Raw genomic sequence first — 16607 nt, forward strand, 5'->3', positions numbered from 1 at the left:
GAAATAGTAGGTAGAGATCCTAGAGTTTTCTCCATGTGGACATATACATACCCTCCTACGAAAAGCGAAATATTCATACGCGTTTCAGCATAGAGAATTTCAGCCCAATTGGCGGAAAGCCGACCCATGGTAATGATAACATCGAATTCAAAGGAAATGTGTGTCCAGAAATCCCTATAGAACACCCTTCGAATTTCTCCGAACAAAAATCATTATATTATATGTTCGGAGATGATACCAACCGAAACCATATGACATATTTTATAAGTTACAACTTATATTTCTTTGATAAATATTGGTAAATTATATATATTTATGAGAATTGAGAATTATATAAAGGATAGTGCGTGTTCCACGTTGTAATTTGATCTCAAAAAGTAACGACACCCAAAATTTGGATAATCTTATAAAAATGAGAAAAAATGAAAATTTGGTCCATGTGGTTTGATAATTTTTTTTTAGTTTCAATCCAACGACTTTTAAAATTATAGATATTCAGTCATTTTGCCCAATTTTTATCGTTGATCTGGTTTCAATCAAATTTAAAAAAAAAATATGTTTAACTTTTTTATGTAAACAAAACAATTAAATAATGGAAAATGAAATCAAAAGGGTAAATAGTTCGAATTTGACTGACCAAATCCATAACCAAAATAGGCCAAAAAGGGACCAAATTTTTAGCAAACCATGGAGACTAAATTTACAATTTTCTCTCTAATAATTATGTTCGTAGTTTTGAGAAATAGAGTTGAATTTATGTCATCGTTCCTTATATCTTCAATTTCATCGTCATCTTGATTAGGTGTTATTGAAACAATTCAGTTAGAGTAAATTAGTAAGTAGAAGAAAGATAATTTTGATGGTTATACACTTATCAAAAAAGAATTTCAAATTAAAAGTATTAAAATGTATTGAAAAAGAAACAAGATTAATAATATTAGTGTAAATGATGCTTTGAATTTTAGATCTTCAAGGTTAATGCTCCAAACACAAACATCTTGTATTATATACTGGCTCTAATTATCCTCATAAAGAAGGAAAATTATTTGAGGACACAAAATTATATTTGAAAAAAGAAAACAAATACATAAAATCTATTTTGATGCATCTAACTTGTGATATATATGGCTTCTTGCTTGGCTGAGAGCATCTTCTTTCCTCTTTATTCATTCGCCGGTGGTTCCATAATCTGTTGTCACATTTTCAGCAATGAAAATTAACAAAATGCAACATCAACTTAATTTTAAACTTAACGAAGTCTTAAATGAGAGAGAGAGAGAGAGAGAGAGAGAGAGAGAGAGAGAGAGAGAGAGAGAGAGTCATTAATTGAAAATGATCTGTAAGATACTACATATATACGATTTATCAAAGTACCAAACTACCACTAATTAAACATTGAACAACTAACTTAACAACTTTATATCAACAATTTACCAAACTACCCTTCTGCATATTTACAAAGCTAAGTATGTTTTCTAATACGAAGACATGTGTAATGAACACGAGAATATACTTTTTTTTAGTTTCTCTTTATTTGTATTTATACCAATTTCTGAAAAATATTGAAATATGTAACTCCTTTGCAAAGTGTCTCATATTATAAGCAGTTGTAGCATCATACACAACATCCATTTTTCTTTAAAAGATTAATCTTTACTTTATACAAGTTAAGCACTGTAAAATATGTGCAGAAACAAGTTCTTTTTATGTGCTAAAAACCGACATTCTTTTATGCATAAATGTTTTCAGTTACTTATTTCCTACATGTTAGTGCATTCCAAATAAAAGAAAAGGTGATGCCTATCAAGCGTTGATGTCAAACTATCTAATTATTGTAAAAACATTTGATATGAATCTTGTTTAGGAAAGAGCAACAATGTTTTATACACGTTTTAGATATAACCCATTTGATCCTTCTTTTGTAAATGAGGGAGTATTTGCATCTTACTATGAAATTTGAATGTCGTATTTGTAGGAAAACTTTCAACGATTTGAATGCATAGATTGAAATGATTTTTATTAGTAATTGTACATTGATGCCATTTCATTTACAAAGATCTTCATTAAATCTGAACAACTTCACAAGTGATACATATCCGTATACATAAGATTAAATACAAGAAAACCTGCAACAAATAGGGTTCATTCAAGCTAAAATTTCCTGTTTCTGAACACTTTCTTCTTATTACCACTTCAAAAAGCTAATTCAGCCTCACATTTTTCTTTCACCGCTTATGTACGCTGATTCTTTGAAGCAAAACGCAAAATGATATAAAACAAGATCCTATAAAAAACTGCCCACCCCAACATCATATATATCTTGTCCCACTTCGGATCCCTTTCATGATAAATATGCAAAGATTGTAGAATATCAATTCCAGTTACATTCGTCCCAATAAGAGTCTGTCCAAAAACTTCTTCTCTTTGGTACTCATTCATTAGAAGCCCTTCATACGGATACGTCATAGTAGACACCTTATTCATCCATCTCCAACACTTAGGAATATCATGACTATTCACAAAATACCCACAAAACAAGAAAAACAAAGCCGTGAAAGCAATAACAGCAGCATACCCGAGAATATAATTTGGAACAACCGAGCTCACAAAGACCACAAATGAGTTGGTAGTAAGAAGAGAAACATAGAGAATTGCCAAATAGTAAACAAAAGGGCCTTCTAACTTTAATGCAAACCAAGTGATGCTAGCATAGACAGCAGCTTGTAGTAAGAGAAAGGGTAGATATGTGATTACACCAGAAATAGTATAGGAAGATGCTCTATATGCATTATGAGAAGTCTCACGAACGAATATGAAACGTTCTTGGATGAAAGCAGGGACAGCATCATTTGAAGAGAAGAAGAATAAGCTGATAGTGAAGATGAAGAAACTTAGGCGGTTAGTGATTCCTTGCATTGACTTATGAGGGTTAACGAATAAGGTGGCCATCATGAACCCCATGATGGCTAGTACCATGAGGCGTGATAGAAACAACTCGGGTGTTCTTCTAATGTTTATAAAGTTTCTACGGATCAAAACCCATGTTTCTTCAAAGAAAGAGTTTGCAAATTTGGGACCAAGGTGATTGTATCTTGCAACATTTGGACCACTAGTAGGGGTGAGGTAGTCGTCTTCATTGACAGTGTAGTCACTACTATGTGGAGTTGGGGTTCCTGCTACAATATCACTTGAGTAAGTGTAGTAGCCAGGTGATGCACTGCAAAAAAAAAAGGGACACAAAGTCATGGTCAACAAGTTCTCGCTACCAATATGGACAATGTACTTTTTTTATACATAATAACAATATTTGTTATCTGTAAATATACTTAGATTATTTATCAATATTAACAAGATATTTCACAAAGTCTATAAAATCTTACAAGTTTTATTTGTTTGTTGTTATCGATAAAGATATATAAGTATGTTGCCATTATTGGTAAGTAATGGTATGATGCATTGCTATCAGGTGTAAACAAATATAAGTATGTTACTATTATGGATAAAAACATGTAAGTACGTTCGTATTATAGTTAAAAACATGTAAGTACTTTGCTATTATTGATAACTTTAAAAAGCATTGTCTATATTGGTAAAAATTATAAAGTATGTAGGGTTTCCCCTAATTTGGTGTTTATTAGATCTATATGGAGTCGTAGATTTTTTTTCTCCAAAAGATCCATTAAGGGGAGAAAGAAGACTCTTGAATATATAAAGTCAGATAGAACAATGTCTAGATGATGTGTGACACTGACTAGAGTATATAAACTCATTGTCTCAACTATTTACCTTACAGGGTGTGGAGTTCTTTGAAAACTACGTTGACGTGTCGGAGTGAGTCCAACCGCTTGCATAATTCCACTTTGACTCCACGACTTTGAATTATTCCATGGGCTTCTAACACTATGATCAAAATCCTTCTCTTGGTCGGATCGCCCCACGGTTTGCAGATGAAGCCTCTTCCCGGAGCTATTTTGTTTCTCCGGTTGATTATTTTTCCTGCGAGGCGGTGGCGTAGGAGATGCAAGAATTGTCGAAAACGACATTTCATCGTCCGAAAGTTGTGGTGGCTTCATACCTGTAAGCACAAATTCCGCCAATACATCCACTCCATATTCCGATTGATCGTATTTTTGTATCACATCTATTAAGAACTCAATCGGGTTTTCCCCTTTTGGAAGTTTTCGACCCAAACGACCCAAATGGAGCCCCACGTCTTTCGGGGGTCCTTGGTACATGAGTTGACCACGAGCCAGTATTATTAGGTGGTCAAGTAGAAGTAGGATTCGGTGTGAAGGTTGGTGGATTGTTAGAATCACGGTGCTTCCTGCACGTGCAATATTGTGAACCTTTTCAACCACGCTTTGAGCACTTGTTGAGTCTAAACCGGATGTGGGCTCGTCAAGAAAAAGAAGTGACGGTCCGTGGATTATGTCTACACCGATCGAAACCCTACGTCGTTCGCCCCCTGAAACTCCACGCCTCCCCTCGTCCCCGATATACGTGTTCCTAGCTGTCTAAAAGTTAGACAATTTAACATGTAAGTTTACATTTGCCTCTAATACAGTTCGATATCAAATGACTGAAAAAATATGCTTCGTCATTAGATACGGGGGGTTGCAAAAAAAAACAATCAAAGCATTTGTAACTGAAAAACTCAACCATCTAGAAAAAGTAGACGGTTAGATTTTTCGTTATAAGAAAATCCGAATTTGTAGGTTTGATTCGTTCTATAAATACAAAACCGGAAAAGGACCATGTTGAACCGAAATTCCTAAAAATAATGTTTTACGTATATGTTTTTAATTGATTAACTATGGTAAAAATAATTAAAATAATGAACATAAATTTATAACTTAGAAAATTGAAATAATAGACATTCATTTTCGTCGCCTCATATTATTTAGTATTAAACTACTTGTTTTTTTTTTAATATCATCGTTAAATGAGAAAACCAGAAAAATTATTGAAAAGGAAAAACGAAAACAGAAAAGAAAACAAAACAAAACATAAACCTAAAAACTAAAATTTCAATAACTTCATCAAAAATATCGAATATAAGAAAGATTTGAATTGTTCGAGTAATTATTCAATAAAATTACTCGACCACAATGATTATATGACTCCAATAATTGAAGCATGTCATCTTTTTATATCAAATGATTGACATGTCATTTGATATCAGATGACTGTAATTTAGTCATCTGATATCAGATGAATTTAGTCGTCTGATATCAACTACACAAACAATCCCAAAGAATATGTTTACGTTTAGATCCTTACCGATAAACCAAGTTGCTCAATCAATTCCTCAACACGTTGCCTCTTTTCCGCTTTCGGAATCGACCCCAACCTAAAATCAGCCGCAAACATCAACGTTTCATAAACCGTAAGCATCGGAAACAACCTATCTTCTTGCATGATATAAGCCGAAGTCCTCTTAATCAAACTAGGGTTCATTTCCATTCCATCCATCGACACCTTCCCTTTCAAACTCCCACTAGCAATCCTTCCAGCCAAACCATCCAAAAGAGTAGATTTTCCAGCACCACTGGGGCCCATAACAGCCGTGATACACCCTTTCCTTGCATACCCTGTAATCTTATTCAATAAATCAGCTTCTTGTTTCACCCATTTACCTTCTTCACTCTTTTGCTTCTTCATCACTGTATACGTTAAGTTCATGAACTCTAAACCTCCGGTGAAGTTCATCGGCTTTGATATGTCAATCACCATGTCGGGTGTGCCGCCGTTATAATGATTACTCATTTTATTTCGAGATGATAAAAGTTTTATGAGAATCATGAAATTCGAAAAGGTGTTAAAAAGAGGTTAGTTTGGACAGGTGAGAGTTCCAAAGGTGTACATTGTTATTGGATACATTGCTAACAATGAAAAGGATTTTCTTGTTTACTTCATCGTTTGTTTTTGTAACTTTGTTTGAAATTACGAAACTGTCCTTAGATAGGTAAATCCGCTACGTGAAAGAATATTTTGGGACAGCGTAATGTTTAACGGGTTGTGTGGTATTTTTTGTTAAGAGGGGTATTTGCTTGTGGTTTGTTTAATAATTACAAATGAAAGAGAGTAAAGATGTCAACATTGTGATGTAGCTATCGTTGATTTTGTAAAGATATGTTAGGGATTTTTTGAGGATAGTGAAATGAAAGCTTGCAATAGGGTAACAAGATGGTAAGTATGAACATATATTTTGTATTTGATGCTGTGTTCTAACTTGTTCTGTGTATGTTATGGTTTTTCAATGTTTGACGATTGCATTTTATTATTATTATTATTATACAATATATTAAAGTTATCAATCCTTAGCAACAGTATTCTGTAGTATTTTTTGTCAAATTAAGTCCTTCAACTATGCTGTAGTTGCTGTTAGGATTTGCCATCTTTTTTTGCGTTGGGTATTTTTTTTTTTTTTTTTTTTTTTTTGGGTTCACATTAATACTACGTTCCTCAAGTAACAGTACGTTACACCTGTCTTTGATTTAAAAACTTCACTTTACACATGGTGCCACCTCCCACTGCTTCCAATGAGATACAGACAACAGATACCCGCCGCTTCACCGTTGCCCACATCCAGAGGAACCGGCTCTTCATACCCCCAGATTATCTCGATTATCTCGATGCTTCGCCTCCTCCCCCTACCTTCTCCATAGTTACTGATTTTTTCTGCTTTCCTCTTCCAAATCTCATTCTCAAACTCCATATGTTACATGCTCTGTCTGATTTCCGTTCTCTCCCATGGTTACCGCCACTGCATCCACCTGTTGTTCCATTGTTACCATACCCAATCGCCTATATCCCTACCGGTGGTGCCCAACAGAAGCCCTAAAATCGATTTCAATCGTTCGCACCTCCTCTCAGTTGCATATCGGTCGACCTTTCCAGGGAAAAAACATTTCTGGTCACGTATTGGTATTAGGTTGTTTGCTTTAGCTTATGCTTTTTTGGCTTTTTTCAGTTCTTTGCCTTAGTTTACATGGAAGTTGTTTGATTTTTGGTCACGTACTGCAATCAATGTCTTTTGCTATGTATCTTTTTGATGCTTTTGACTGTAATTTGTTCCTCTGCTTGAAAGTGTGATTTTTAATTTTTTTTTTTCTTTTTACAATTTACAGAGGCCCAGAGACGGAATAAAATCCAACACGGAGATAAATGCGCTTACTCTTTACAATTTTGAATTATAGATTGAACATCATTGTCTTCTCCTATTTGTTCATCACAACTTAATTTTTTTATTGTTTTTACCACTTTCAGTTGGTGGATGCTTCAACTTGAAGAAAGAGGTTGCTGATGTCATGCCATCTCATGTTAATAAAGATGGGAAGTCGGTTTACTTGAACCTGTCATCTTGGAACATTGGTAGGAGTTTATATGGTTTTTACCTTTTATCATATTTAATATTACTTTATAATTGAGAAATTGCTAAACACATTGTTAACTATTTCCAGTTACAAATTTGTTTTTTCTTCATTCACCTATTGGAGTTGGATATTATCACTCAAATACCACTTCAGATATCTTGAATGCGATAAAAGAACTGGTATAACTTCAAACCTTTAACTCACATTTCGTTCAAAGAGACGAAATGAAATGTGATATTCCATTCCATGAACCAAATGAATGGAATTGAATTCCATACATACTCTTATGTTCTTGTGTTGCAGCTGCAGATTTGCTTCTATTTCTATTGAGTTAGCTTGAAAGATTACCTCACTTTAAAGGAAGCAATTTCTATATTGCAGGACTGCAGGTAAATAATCTTAACATATAAGAACGAAACATTATTTCTTCATTCGTTATAATGTCAATTTTGAACTTTAATAGATACTTAGTTTGACCTCAAAAACATTATTTATATATTTTATTGCAGTTAAATCTGACGCTTTTCATTAGTTTTAGAGTTTGTCTATTTGTGTATGCCATTTTACTTCTATTGGTTGTATATCTTATAGAGGTTTCATTGGTTGATGCAATTTTGTCGTTACAGTTTAAATCAATATAACAATGTTGTAATAATGAAGAAAAAAATAATTTTTTTTTTTCTGTTTCTAGCATTAATGGGATAATGGATTTAAGAGGGGAAAATTAAGTAAATTAACATATTTTCCAACATGAGTCCTAAAACTCAATTTTTTTCATTTTTAGATGCGATCAAGAAAGCTTATCAGAGAGTATGAAGCATCCATTTGGTAGACATAAAAGAACCATATTGGTCAGTAACAATGAAAGAATGGTTAATTGCCTTCTCATGAGAAAAAAAAACCCTCATTACAGGTATGTAAATAATTTTATTTTTTCTGATTTATTGATTTATTTTATAATTTTCATATCTTTATCTCATTCTTCAATTTATAAAATTCTGCAACTTAGAGCATTTTTAGGTGGGGCTTATCTCTTTAATAAAGTTTATAATATTGCTAAATGGATCTTTTTTTTGATGGGATATTGGTTTTATTTTTCTCCGGATACAAAACCCTATATTTTTTTTTCCATTCGACCTCTCTTGAAAAGTGCATGAGGTAACATGTTATTACATTTCTTAGCAAATTATCTCTTGGACTTTTGATTTATAGTAATGTAATCGTGTCAATGAATTTGCTTAGCAAATTATCTCTTGGACTCTTGGCTCTTTAAAGAAAGAATAACCAACAAGTCTCAAAATTTCTCTTCTCTCTGTAAGTATTCATCATGTCCTTCATTTTAAATATCACATTTCTAAACTAGATCATTCATTACTTAAAAGTTAAAAAATAATTACAATTTAAGAAACTCAGTTTTGGAATCTCTTGTGATATATGGGCAAACAACTTCAATGATGTTTTAAATACAAAGCTTCTATGGGATTAGCCAAAATAGATGTGAGATTGAAGCAGTTGACCCTATTTACCCCTGCCCGAGTTAAATTGAGTTTTCTTACATATTTCTATTTGTGTCCCTTTTATATTATAAGATTTTTTTTAATCTATTTTGGATTTCAGGTATGTTTTGATGTGTATTCATTTCCTGTAGATGTATACGCCTTCTTTTCTTAGTGTATTACTTGATGTATGTAATATATATAGGCTAAATGCTTTCATGCTCACATCAATCCACAGAAGGGTTGGAAACTATAAACGTGTAATTAAAATTACATCTGATTAATAAATCAATAAAAGATGTACCGTAGATTCCTATTGCAAATGGTTTAATTGAAATCCGACCCCCGCAATGCGGGGGTTACTTTCCTAGTTTGTATTAATGTTATCATAATCAACATTCCAATAAATTACAAGAAGGGAATAAATAAATAATTTGGAAATACCATATAACCCTTTGGGTAAAAATAAAATTGATAAGTGAAAGAGTCTCCTATTTGACCTTCAGCGGTTTGGCAGACATAAAACATAGGGTGATACCCATATTCGTTTCGCCTTCATTTTTATCATGGGCCAGTCTTGTCAAAGTTTTTTTGCTTGGTATTATTGACATTGTTAGGTCAAATTAATTAATATATTTATATTCCATAAATTCTTAAGTTAATATAGCATAAAGATAAAGTCATTTGGCAAAATACTTTAAAATTTATCTTTCGTGTTCTTAATAGGTATAGCCGATCATTCGGATCATGTGAACCAATTAAAGAGATGATATGAACCAATTAAATTGATTATGTTCTTATTTTTTTGATTTGCAATATTACTTTCGGTATGAAATTGTTTATTGTTTTTGAGAGTGCTTAAACCCAAGAAAAAGTCGCATATTGATTTCTTACAAAGCTCAATTCATAAACTATTTAGCTGCAAAAATGTTATGTTAAACCGCTAATTATTAAAAGTTGGTATTACATAATGCTGTGGGCTAGAATTACTTTGCTTTAGGGATAATGCAATATGCATCTTTGAAAACAAAAGTGGGCATATGGCATGTTGGATGAGGCCCTTTAGTTAAACTCACATATATGTATTTATGTGAGTTTAATACATAATTGAGTTATAAAAATATGTACAAATAGAAAGGAAATAAGAAACTCAAAAGCTCACATCTTCATTCATATGTTGATGACTATATATATAGTCTTACAAAAGGAAGGTAAAGAAACTAATAAAAAAACTAATTCTATCTAAAGACTAGGTAAGTAGATGACTTCTTCAATACCTAATGTGGACATCAATATGAATCAGTGAAATCCTTTTATCCCAACTTTTGTTTATTCAACCCTTAAATAAAATAAACCAAAATAAACTATTAACTTAGTAAACTATGTGAAAACCAAACTGATTAACCCAACAATCACCCTCTTAATCAGTTTGGTAATACCATTCATTCACAACAGCCTTTAACGATTCTCGACCTTTTTCGGACACCCGACTTCCACTTCGGTCACGTCCAATGTCTTCATCCAATCCTGACTTTTTCCCGGACACCCGACCTTCACCTCGGTCACGTCTAAAGTCCTCCATACCCCGACTGTTGTTTGTCACCACACAGAATCCGTTTTCACCTAACACTTCTGTGAAACGAGAACCTTCTTCCACCGATCAAGAAAACAAAGCAACTCGCTTTTCCCATCTTCTTTCATATGCAAAACGAAACAAACCCAAAGCCTCCTGCTTTGACAAATCTTTTCTGTTCGTTTTCTCACGCATCTCCGGTAACTCTCTCTATTTTCCGATGACATACCCACAACCTACCGCCGGAATCACCACCTTGTCGGACACCACCAAAAGCTAAAGACAGCCGGTAAAGAAAACCACCAACTGAAACACCTTTCCGCCATTAACCATTGACAAACACCATCACCTTCACAACCTCTGCTGTCTCTGTCTCGAACCTACAACCTTAAGTTTTCTGCTCCAGGCAACAAAAAAAAGTCACTGCTAACCACCCGACTTCCGCTGTGATGGCAGCCCCGCACCCGAAGGCTCTTCCCCTTCGAAAGTCGACTCTTAAAACAGCCAACTTTTTAAACCTCTCTAATACCAATTGTTGGATCAGGCACTTTAGTTAAACTCACGGATATGTCTTTATGTGAGTTTAATACAAAATTGAGTTATAAAAATATGTACAGAGAGAAAGGAAATAAGAAACCCAAAATGTCACATCTTCATTCATACGTTGATGACTATATATATAGTCTTACAAAAGGAAGATAAAGAAACCAATAAAAAAAACTAATTCTATCTAAAGACTAGGTAAGTAGATGACTTCTTCAATACCCAACGTGGACATCAATATGAATCAGTCAAATCCCTTTATCCCAACTTTTGTTTATTTAACCCTTAAATAAAATAAACCAAAATAAACTATTAACTTAGTAAACTATGTGAAAACCAAACTGATTAACCCATCAGTTTGGTTTTCACATAGTTTGGTTTTCAAACTGATTAACCCTAAACCGTATGTGAAAACCAAACTGTGTAATTTTTTTTTTGAGAAATTAAATATCCATCTTTTAGGGTTTAGGGATATTTGTGTAATTTTTTTGAGAAATTAAATATCCATCTATTTTTGTTTACACATGTCACTATTTAATTTGTTAGGAACATTTGTATGAAAAAAAGTAGGAGAATATTTAATTCTCAATCTTTTTTATCATTGATTAAATGATGATAAATAAATTTAGTAGATGTTATGTAGGAAAGTTGAATTATCTTATGCAAGGTATTTCATGGTTTTTTTAAGGAATTAAATTAATTCCATTTTTTGAACTAAACACAGTTAATCATAGTAATCAAATTCTATTTTACTAAAATTCACTCGAGATACTATGAACCAAACACCGTAAGGTGTCGTTTGTTTTTTCGAAGCGAAAATGTCTGAATTATGCAAACCACTTCTACAACCCTCTTTAGCAGAAGAGGGGAACCAAACGACTGCGGCATGTAATAAAAAGTTTGTTTGTTTTTTAACCTCTACATATTGCTGCAATAAGTTAAAGTAAGGTGTGAAGATGTTTAAAGCAGAGGGTTAAGTGATGTGCCACGCAGCACACGCACAACAGTTTTTAAGTCAGACGTCTTCTACAAAACAAACAGCTGCTAAGGGTCAAGTGTTGCGTGTGTATTGCGCGGCGCAACAATAAGTGGTTAAAAGAGGTCTTTTAGAAAAAACAAACACCACCTAAGTTGTATTTGCAATGTGCATATGAAATTGTTTCCTTAATATTACCAGAGTTACCAGACAAAATATCTATATGAATGTCAAAGTGGTGAAACTTCGTGAGTGTACCCGAAACAAAATGATTTTGTTTAAATATGATTATTGCATCAAGAATTACAAAAAGTATAGAAAATCCCTAAACTATTTCATGTGTTATATGCATTTTATGCATCACATTCACATTACATTTAGTTTTTAGAAATCATGTATTTTCTATACTTTAGGATCTTTTAGGTAAATTTATTGACCTTTCGATTTAGAGGCTTTTTGGATGGTTTTCAGGTAATTCGAGGCTTGGAATGTGTTTTGGAGGATACTAAGGAGTTGTCTAGATTTCATGAAAAATACAACTGATATACAAAAGATGAAATTTTAAAAGATCATACATTTACAAAATGTTACACGATCGAGTCAACATATGCCTTAGACTTGACTTGGTAGAGTCCATTAGTTAAAATTCACACTTTGGGACATAGAAGTGGCTGGGATGAGCCACACACTAGAGAAAAAATGACTCGGTCGAGTTAAGTCAGAAAGTCAGAATACGAGTTTTGGATCTCCAGGTCAAGTGACTCAATCAAGTCTCTATTTCCCTTTGAGTTGACTCGGTAGATTCATGGTGTTACTCGGTGTACATATTTTTTTGAAAGTTAATTCATGGCATGGTTATTTACTCAAATATACATAAGTTTTATAGGTTAGAAGACAATTTTTCGGAGCAACGTTATAATGATGAATACACTTTGGAAGTGTTATTCAATATTTTCATCATTTAGTTAGTAAAAAACAATTATCAATTACATATTAAATTATTGTTTCGAGCCATGAACGAGTAAAAGCTTCTCTTTTCTGGTTCTAGTTCTTAGTTTGACCATGTGTTATGTACTTCATTGAGTTGGTGTTTTATACTTGATTTCAATATAGTCATTTATGTAATGGTTTTCATAAAGTGATTGAATTTATTCTTTTCTTAAGAACGGTCGCATGGACTAGCTGAATTTGAGTAAAGCTAAACTCTATTTTTTTAATGGATACAACAAACAAGCAATGTATGGTTATTAATGTAACACCCGTTTATTTATTAGTTAAATAAATAAACTAATGAATGAATGGTAGCCTAAAATAAATAATTATATATGCAGGGTGTTGGGTTCGAGGAGTTAATTGCCACATTTTTAGAAGTCGGGGGTTAAAAGTGTGAGTTCGGGACTCATTTTATAAATATTCATGAAGACAGGGGCTCCGTGGTAATTATTTGGATTTAATTTAAAAAGTAAATGAGGTGGAAGGGCTGATTATGTCATAGTGAAGATATTGGGGGATGATTTAGTAAAAGTTGGACATGATTTGTAAAGGTTTAAAGAGGCAGGGTTCAAAGGGTAACTTATGGACTCATTTTGAAGAGAATAGGGAGGGAGGGACCGAAACTGTAATTATGGGAGGAAGATTGTTATGGTAGCGGGTATATAATAGTTTCCTTGCCTAACCCTAACCCTAACCCTAATCCATGTACAGCCGTCACCTCCCCCTTATGCCTCTCAACCGCCAGCCGCCACCCATTCTCCCTTGCTCCTCCAACCACCGAGCCTCCGTTGTGTCTCTTCGGTGCTGCTGAAGACGGAGACCCTCACGTAATTCTGCCATTCAGTCGGTAACGGAGGGAAGCAGGTTGCAGTCGCCACCTCTGGCCGTTAGATCCCGCCATTTCCGCCTTGCTGTTGCCTTTTCCGGCGGGTGGTGAGGTCGTCAATCGTCATCGGATATTAAGCACGTCAGTGCCGCCGCCACCGTCCCTATGTATCTTCTTATTCTTCTCCTCCTGCCTTCTGCCATCGAGAAGGACTCGATGTTCTGCCATCGGGTGGGTGTTGTTGATGTGGTGGTCGTAAACCACCTCAATCGCCGTCGTTGGTACTGTTGACGAGGCCAAGGGTGTTGTAGACGACGCCATGACGCTACGCTGCCACCCTCGGATGTGTTCCTCCGCCCTTTTTGCCAAGCCGTCGCCGCCGCCGCCGCCGGACTGTTTCATTGGGTTTTCCGTTGTGCCGGTGGTTGCTGCCACCTCTCGCTGCCACCGGCCACCGTGGGAGGTGGCTGTGTGCGTGTTTTACTTCGTGATTAGGTGTGTGTGGTTGCATTTCCATTAGCAATATGTGTGTTTGGGTGTTGTGTTTAGCCGGAGTTCACGGAAAAGTCAACACCACCACCGTGAGGTGGTGGCTGCCGCCACGTGCCACTGTCGGCCACCATAAGGGTGGTTGCGGGTGTCGGTGTATTTAGTATAGTGTGTGTGTTTAGTTTTTGAGTTCATTGTAAAATGTAAAAATTGGAATAATGAAAGGAAAATCAAAACCACCACCTTAAGGTGGTGGCTGCCGCCTCCTGCCGCCACCGACCGCCGTGTCGGGTGGCGGTGTGCTTGCCTCGTTGAGTTCGATTCGTTTAGGGTGCTTGAAACCCTAATGGGTCTTTTAAGCTCTAATGGACCCTAATTGATCCAAATAAAACCCTAATGGGCTTAATGATATTCTAATGGGCCTAATAGGCCCAATAAAGCCCTAATTAACCTAAAAGTCCAACAACTTGATAAATGGACTAATATTTGGATTGGAAACCCTAATTAGGGTTTGTAAAGCCCTAATGCCAATAAACCCTAATTTGGGGAATTAACCGGGACACGTGAGAATTATTTAATAACTTGAGATATTAAATAATAATCATTGGTAAAGATTAATCTAAGCGATATTGGACTTAGTGGATTAAGTCCTTAATGGGTTAAGTAGGAAACTTAACCCTAATCATCATTTTATGTGAAACCCTTATTTCACTTGGGTTTGTTGTTGGGCCTTTCTATTGAGCCTTGATGATTGGGTTATTAATGGGCCATCCAAGATCAAGCAAATGGACTAGAATAATTAATGGGCTTTGTGGTAAGGCCTATATGAGGAGTTGGGCCCAATTTGGAAAATTGGGCCATAAATGGGCCATAGTTTGGGCCTTAATGGCTATATGATTTTGGGCCATAGAATGTCGAATGTTGGACTGGACTTTTGGTTGGGCCTCAAAATGAGACCATGTGAAGGTTTGGGCACAATTTGGAAAATTGGGCCATATGTTGGGCTTTGATCCATAGTTGGACTTTTGGGCCTTTGGATTGGGCCTCGGGCTTGAGTCGAGCCAAGTTAGGGGTAGAGTAGTTTTTTATCCCCAATCATGGACTTATGGTTATGTATTAGAACCCAATTATTAATTTGGTGTTGTTTTGATGTTGACAGTTTGGGAATCTATCATCCAGCAGTTGGGGTTGAGTCTATGGGACTTCAGCAGTGTGGGGTTGAGTCTACGAGACTTCAGCAGTGTGAGGTGAGTTACCTTCCAGTAGTGGTGGGTCTACGGCCACAATACCGGCCCACTAGTAGGAGTTGTATGTCAGATGATTGTATTTGTGATATTCATCTAGGTTTGCTACTACCTGATATGTTTATATGCTGGCATGATATGTTATATGTAATAGTGGTAGTAGGAGGGGTATAGTCCCCATGTTCGGTAGGTAGGACCGGAGGGTAGTTCGGACACCCCACATATGTCTGATAGTATGTTTATGTTATGATATATGTGATAGTAGTAGTAGAGGGTGGAATAGTCCCCGAGGTTCGGGTGTTAGGACCGATGGGTAGGTCAGCACCCCTAAACGGCTTGACACGGGTAGGTCAGCACCCCAAAATGGCCGTACCGGGTAGCTCGGGCACCCCAGAATTGCCTAGCAGTATGTAGGCTATGTGTTTGTATGATATGTGGTATGATGGGGGAACTCACTAAGCTTCGTGCTTACGGTTTTCAGTTTTGGTTTCAGGTACTTCGTGTTTAAAGGAAAGGAGCTGGCTTGATCACAGTGCATCACACTATGTTTTCCGCACATGAGATCTTTGGGATTGCACTATGATATGGTTTTATGATAATATGTTTTGATTATTGACACTTGGGTTTTGACATGAGATATTATTATGAATGTTTTTATACTGATGGTTTTATGTAATAACTCATTTAAAAATGAAATTTTTGGCCTTGAAAATTGGGATGTTACAATTAACATATGATTTAATTCATTGTAAACATAAAATCACATACTTTACACTTTTGAGATTATGAGAAGTATCGAGTATTGTTGGGAATACTTGTAAAGAACTTAATGTAACTTTTCTCTCAAAAACTAATAGCTTATTTAGATTAGGCTTACAAACGTTAAGTTTACATAAAGAGATTGTTTTAAGTAGATCATAAAGAGGTTGTTTTAAGTAGATAATTTTATAAGTAAAAGTGATACATATCACTTAATACCAACTTAGGTTAAAAGTTATGTAAACGCCATTCACAATCAATTTTATGTTGTTGAATCGAATAAGGAATTTGAATTGTCTCAAATTATAATTTTTCTGTAAAGTTTGGTCTTT

The 16607-nt window shown here is 35.0% G+C and overlaps 2 protein-coding genes across 7 annotated transcripts; one reads left to right on the forward strand and one right to left on the reverse strand.

Annotated features, from left to right (window-relative positions):
• Positions 1 to 2072: 2072 nt before the first annotated feature.
• On the reverse strand, positions 2073 to 5766 carry LOC111916495 (ABC transporter G family member STR2). The gene is made up of 3 exons (XM_023912163.2): positions 5281 to 5766; positions 3787 to 4514; positions 2073 to 3217 (listed from the first exon to the last, which is right to left on the reverse strand). The coding sequence occupies exons 1-3, from the start codon at positions 5764 to 5766 to the stop codon at positions 2233 to 2235; spliced, it is 2199 nt and encodes a 732-aa protein (XP_023767931.1). The 3' UTR covers positions 2073 to 2232.
• Positions 5767 to 6425: 659 nt separating this feature from the next.
• On the forward strand, positions 6426 to 16131 carry LOC111916493 (putative serine carboxypeptidase-like 53). 6 transcript variants are annotated; one of them, XR_008230931.1, is made up of 6 exons: positions 6426 to 6934; positions 7131 to 7374; positions 7464 to 7555; positions 7680 to 7765; positions 8161 to 8534; positions 8619 to 9245. XR_008230931.1 is itself a non-coding variant. In XM_052769393.1 (6 exons), the coding sequence occupies exons 1-4, from the start codon at positions 6754 to 6756 to the stop codon at positions 7704 to 7706; spliced, it is 405 nt and encodes a 134-aa protein (XP_052625353.1). In that variant the 5' UTR covers positions 6426 to 6753; the 3' UTR covers positions 7707 to 7765; positions 8161 to 8289; positions 16010 to 16131. The 6 variants fall into 6 exon arrangements, 3 of the variants coding, with proteins under 3 accessions (XP_052625353.1, XP_052625352.1, XP_052625354.1); XR_008230932.1 differs by having other exon boundaries at positions 8161 to 8289; positions 8994 to 9245; XM_052769393.1 differs by lacking the exon at positions 8619 to 9245 and adding an exon at positions 16010 to 16131 and having other exon boundaries at positions 7270 to 7374; positions 8161 to 8289.
• Positions 16132 to 16607: the final 476 nt, after the last annotated feature.

The sequence above is a fragment of the Lactuca sativa genome, chromosome 3 (assembly GCF_002870075.4).
Source record: "Lactuca sativa cultivar Salinas chromosome 3, Lsat_Salinas_v11, whole genome shotgun sequence".
Taxonomy (NCBI): domain Eukaryota; kingdom Viridiplantae; phylum Streptophyta; class Magnoliopsida; order Asterales; family Asteraceae; genus Lactuca; species Lactuca sativa.